Source organism: Etheostoma cragini, chromosome 16 (assembly GCF_013103735.1).
Source record: "Etheostoma cragini isolate CJK2018 chromosome 16, CSU_Ecrag_1.0, whole genome shotgun sequence".
NCBI lineage: Eukaryota > Metazoa > Chordata > Actinopteri > Perciformes > Percidae > Etheostoma > Etheostoma cragini.
In genome coordinates this window covers 24811870-24817588 of record NC_048422.1, presented here as the reverse complement: position 1 = coordinate 24817588, position 5719 = coordinate 24811870, and the positions used below count along the sequence as shown (strand labels likewise).

Below are 5719 nucleotides of genomic sequence, written 5' to 3'. Positions count from 1 at the left end.
TAAAGTACTATTGGTATTAAATATAAATAGTATTGAGTAAAAGTTGACATATTCCAGTCTGTGATTATCATCAACATCCATTCTTTTAATTTTTATAAAAAGCATCCACAAAAGTGTTGATCAGGGTTTAAAAAATAAAAAAATAAATAAACTGCATTCTACGTGGTAATAAAAAGGTTTTAAATGTAGTAAATCAAATGCATTTATGACTTCATTTAAAAAAGAACTGGAGTCAAAATGTTGATCACACTTTATTGATTTAATCCGACAGACTTTTCAGATCATTTTACAGTCGTCACAGGAAACACTAGTCTGTGATTGGCTGACCTTAAGGTGCTTTAAAACGCTGGTAACCATAGCAACAGCAGAGATGCTCTAATGCTGCATCAGCAGGAAACTGAAAAAACTAAGCAGATTCTCTCTGTTTCTTCACCTTCACCTTGTTTCATACATCTATATCTCAGGACACCTTCTGCTATCATATTGCTAACTCATTACGTCCCATTAGTAGAGTTCTTTAAGTTAATTATGCTTCCATCCACAATCTTTTGTAATAAACTAAAGATTCAGAAATCTATGTCAAACTATAATGATTTAAAAATGATAAACCAAATCACACAAAGACCCAAAACACCAAAGAGAAAACAATGTAGACGACAAGGAGAGGTGTTATTTAATTAATTATCGTCACAGTCAGGGTCAGTGGCACAGTCACAGTCAGGGTCAGTGGCACGGGTGCGGCGACGCTTAAGGGGTGGACACTCCTCACTTTCATCAATAAGACCTTTAAAGAGATCACTTGCTGGTTGGTTTTTGAAGCACAGTGCCCCCCCCGGCCTTTTGTACTGGCTGAGGGCTCTGTTCACGTCAGCGATACAGATCAAGTGGTTATCACTATCTTTAGCTACACACCACTTGGAGTGATCATTACTAGCCTTCCACTGAACCTTCCCCTTCCCCAGATCAGCTTTGACAGATTTAATATTCCACACTTGAGGTGGTTCGCAGAAGGAATCCTCACGGCCACTCTGGCAGCCCCAGGTCTGGACCCTCACAGTGGTCCCGTAAGTCACTGCGATGGTGAGGTAAAGATCTCCAACTGCAAGAACAGCAAAATGCAAGTCATGTTCCACCTGGCAGTTCAATGCTGAGAAAATACTCCTTCTGCTTCCTTTATGGAAGTTTTATTTCTTCCACATTCAACAATGTGACGATAAGCGAATCCTTAAGTCTGTTTATTCATGTCATTCTAATAATTAATTATAATAATAATTTATAGTCTTTATTGAGCCTCAGTGAGGAAATTACAATTTACTATTAGAATCACTACACACAGGCCTGAAATGCCTTGCTCCAGAGCACCCTGGCAGTGCCCATGAGTTGAACTGGCACCTCTCCAGCTACCAGTCTTTACTTGTACTATGGTCCGTACGGGGACTTGACCAGTGACCCTACGGTTCCCAACCCAGATCCCTAAGGACTGAGCTGCTGCCCCCCCTTGGTAGCTAGTTAGCTAGTGAACATTAGCCAGCAGCTAAAACCACACTATCACAATATATTTCACATGTAATCATGTTATGTTAATGTTATCTTTTGGATGGTTTCACCACCGGGCAGACGGGGTTGTTGTCAGCTCTCGTATCGAATGAAGTCTCTTTCCCTTTGCACCGGGGGAGTGAGGCCGAGAGCCCGGGCTGTGCTAGCTGGCTATATTGGCATTAGATTAGTCAGTAATAGTAGTAGTAATGTTAACGTTACTGGTGAACTCATTTGTGGGTTAGCCCAGCGCTGCTTTTATCTGTTGTCAACACAATCATACTACTAATACCGTGCTTGTTGAACAATGTTGTGAACCTCATAATGTTACCCACCAAGCATTAGCATTAACGTTAGCAACTTGTCAACCAGCTCATTGTAGTAACGTTAAGTTGGATTATTAATATGTATCATTAATAAGATCTCTGCTGTATTACTCTTAATGAATCACAAAATGATGCCTTGTGCCAGAAAAAGCAATATTACGGTTACAAGTATTTCTTTCTGTGACGTTTGATTCACAATTACTCTTGAATGCATCATCTGGTTGACTTAAGGTGCAGTAACTAGAGGGTGAAAGGTTATATAACACGGTTATATAATATATATAATAAAATAACAGATTTCTCCGGGTTTGACATTTGGGATAGTGTAACTACATACCTCATGAAATATATAACATAGGTATGGTTGTTTATATACATTTTAATGCAGAAATGTTACATATTGGACCTTTAAGCTGCTGTCATTTGCGTTAACAGTGCTTCATGCAAAGGTAGAAAGAAAATGTAACTGAGAATAACATTTTGTTACCAGATATTTCATCATGTGGCTTCTTTCCTCCTACTCGAACAGATTCTGAAAAAAACAACATTAGAAGAGTCAGTTATAGTGTTATCGTCTTCACATGTGAGGCAGGTTTTCCTGACATTCACACACATATTTAGACTAAAAACCTTTCTAATGTCACGTGAACACACAGAGTCTCTGACACTTTGATGAGAACCTTTTGGGAAGTTTCCTTTCTGAAAATACTGAAGCATGAAGTCAGAGATCTTCAGCAGCTACACACATTTAAATATTACCCGCTCTAACAAGTCCCAGGCTGTAATGATAATTAATAAATCATGATAAACATGCTGATGGAAACCTACAGTAAAGATTCTCTCAACCAGTTCACATCACATCGGATTTTCACAGTAAAATGTCTCTTTTCTTTGTAACTTGTCTTTACTAAGTTAGGTCATCTGAAAAAAATACCTCTGAAAAATATACTTAGATGAATGAACAAGAATGTACATGTGAATACTTTACTTGTCTTTACTAAGTTAGGTCCTCTGATTCAAGCCAACATGCAGACATCTTACCTTTATACAGTTTCTTAGCAATGCTCTTAAACTGTGTTCCTGCATCTGATTCCAGATCCTGGATTTTCTCTCCTGGTTCTCTGTTGTTCCATTTTATTATTGCAGCCTTTTTAAGCTGATCATGGAAGTCAGCTGGAAAATGACTTTCAAATGGGAACGCTGCAATGTCCAGCAGGTGTTGACCTTCAAATAATACAAGAAGACATCATTAACATCATGTTCAAATCCACCAGTAAGACCATGAATATGAAGATGGAACTGAGAACATTACCTATCTTTTGGAACTCGGCGTACTTGAACGTTACACAGATGAAGGTCTGAGCCTTCGCTGCTCCGCTGGTTGGGTAGAAGTTATTATCTCTTTTGAAAGGGAACTTCGGTACGCTGTGTAGGAGCCAGACTCCTGTGGTTTTATCCATCATCACAAGTCCTGGAACACCACCAGACAGACAGACAACTGTTGGCTGATTGTTTAAAGTCCTAATATGTGATTTTCTGACTATTTAATATTTTAAACTAACAGATAAAACACTGAGATCTGTTGCTGCTCTGATGTTACTTTTAGAGAGTTTTTTTTCAGCATGAGTCACTATAATCTGATTTTAACGCAGATCTCATTCAGATGATTCAAAGACGAAGCTGAAGGAGTTGAAGAGACCAGGGTCCCAGATCTCTCATAAGATCACAGACGTGATGTCATAACGTAGGAGAAGTATGACATCACCCTGAGCAGCCTCTGTCCCCTGATGGAGGTTCAGAGAGACGCTGTCTCACCTTTACTGTGGCCGAACTTAGAGTTAACAGAAGGCGTTACACCCTTGTCATCTGGAGGAGGTTGATCATTGTAGGTGATGAATCCAAAGTCTTTGGGCTGGACATGATGCAGAATGAAGAGAAGAAACATGTTTGAGTCATGGTTTCATTTTCATCAAAATACAATCAGAGCGGCAGTTTAAGCGGGATTCTCACCATTGATGTGGGTAGTTTTAAAAGGGGCTTCAGGGTGTTTCCCAGGACACCGTCAGGATCGTTGATGAGCTTACTGTGATCTTTAGAGGTCTCTATGTTCCCATTTGAATCAATGTAAAGATATTCCAGACCCTCAGTTCCCTGGTTATTCAGTTTGGGAACCTTGTACATGATGAACCTGATGTTGAGAGGAGAGACATTGATTGTCGTGTTTCATGTTTTCTGTTCATCTACTTCCTGTTTTGTTTTGAAATCCACTGTTTGGTTACATCCTTGGTCCCTTGTCTTCCTGCCGTATGATTCCCATCTCCGCCCCTCATTAGATTCCCCTCACCCAGCTCTATTATCCTCACCTTTCCCACCCCCCTCTGCCAGATTGGAGTTGTCCATAAGTCTTTCCAGCGGTTTATTTCGAGTTTGCCTCCCCGGGGTTTTTGGACCTCAGTCTGTTTCCTGTTTACCTTTCTTGCTCCTTTTGTCCTTTTGTCTTTTTGTCTTCCTGAGTGTTGACCTCTGCCTTTAGACTATGATTACTGTCCCTGCTGGACTGTCTCCTGCAGTGTTCTTTGGACAATAAGAGAACCTCTACCACCTGTCTGAGTCGTGCATTTGGGTCGCCACTGTACCGTGATCAGAGGTGGGTAGAGTGGCCAAAAAACTCAAGTAAAAGTGGTGTTACTTCAGAATAATATGACTCAAGTAAAAGTACTGTTACTTCAGAATAATATGACTCAAGTAAAAGTAAAAGTAGTCATCCAAATAATTACTTGAGTAAGAGTAAAAAAGTACTTGATGAAAAAACTACTCAAGTAGTGAGTAACTGTTGAGTAACGTCTGATTTATTTCTCAACACAAGCATCAATCAGACAGACAAAGATATAAAATAATCATCTTTAGGCAAATTATAGTTCATCCAATCAATAGAATACATTAAAATTAATTTATTAGTTACAAAATAGCTTAAGTGAGAGACTTGCTCTCCACAGCAGAAACTACAACTACCGCTACGTCTCCTCAGGTTAGAGGTTGACTTGTTGAACGCTCACATGTCCGTTTGTTTTGGTTGACCCTGAAGACGCTGCATAACGGAGCTGCTGTTTCCACTTCTCCTAAAAGGTAACCATGCTTTCACTGTGAGGCCGGGGGGTTCCTCCACGTCTGTGTTGCCTTGGCAACGGTTGATTCTGACATCTTTGTTTCGCTACCACTGTAAGCTAACGCGTCCCGCCCATAAACATATACAGTCTATGGTCCCGCCGCTGAGAACGAGGATGGTCACGTGATTGCACAACGACGTTTGATTGGTGGAACACAGTCACGTGGTAGAGCCTTAAGCGGAAGACTCTCTCTCTGTCAAAATAAAACATTAAAATGAGACGTACGTTATAGCCTGATGTAAGACAGTTTCTTCTTCACTAATCTACTCAAGTACAAGTAAAAGTATAGTGATATAAAACTACTCCTGGAAGTACAATTCTTTTCAAAACCTTTCACAAGTAAATGTAACAGAGTAACTGTAACTCGTTACTACCCACCTCTGACCATGACATTCATGAGCAGAAATCATCTGAAATATGATTTTAAATAACTAAACGTTTGTTTTCATCTTGTCTTGTTTCCTGTAACCCGCGGTGTTGAAGATAAAGCGAAGCTCCAGCAGCATCGTGGGAAGGCCTTAATGACGCGAGGACACCGGGTCCTGGGCTGCAGACTGGCAGACCTCTCAAGGACACTTTGGAATTGGTGATATTGGACAATATGAATGAAACTGACTTGAGTGTTGTCTCACCAGTCCACTGCTCCACCGTTGTGGTCTCTGCAGGTCACCTGTCCATCAGCGCTCCAGC

General features: G+C 40.4%; 2 protein-coding genes across 2 annotated transcripts in view; one reads left to right on the top strand and one right to left on the bottom strand.

Annotated features, from left to right (window-relative positions):
• The window catches only part of man2a1 (mannosidase, alpha, class 2A, member 1), a 19751-nt gene that overhangs the window by 12921 nt on the left and 1111 nt on the right, over positions 1–5719 (top strand). Inside the window, exon 17 of the mRNA XM_034897057.1 lies at positions 963–1064. Within this exon, the coding sequence (XP_034752948.1) occupies positions 963–1064 (102 nt within the window). The remainder of the gene's footprint in view (positions 1–962; positions 1065–5719) is intronic.
• On the bottom strand, positions 2857–5713 carry LOC117958878 (deoxyribonuclease-2-beta-like). The gene is made up of 5 exons (XM_034895556.1): positions 5662–5713; positions 3873–4050; positions 3678–3774; positions 3175–3333; positions 2857–3086 (listed from the first exon to the last, which is right to left on the bottom strand). Exons 2-5 carry the CDS (start codon positions 4041–4043, stop codon positions 2860–2862), a joined length of 654 nt encoding a protein of 217 aa, XP_034751447.1. The 5' UTR covers positions 4044–4050; positions 5662–5713; the 3' UTR covers positions 2857–2859.

Coding starts and splice junctions, on each gene's coding strand:
- LOC117958878 (XM_034895556.1), bottom strand. CDS start 4,043: ATGTACAAGGTTCCCAAACTGAATAACCAGGGAACTGAGGGTCTGGAA. Junction 3,775..3,872: donor TAAAACTACCCACATCAATG/GTGAGAATCCCG, acceptor CATCATGTCCAG/CCCAAAGACTTTGGATTCAT. Junction 3,087..3,174: donor CGCCGAGTTCCAAAAGATAG/GTAATGTTCTCA, acceptor TATTATTTGAAG/GTCAACACCTGCTGGACATT.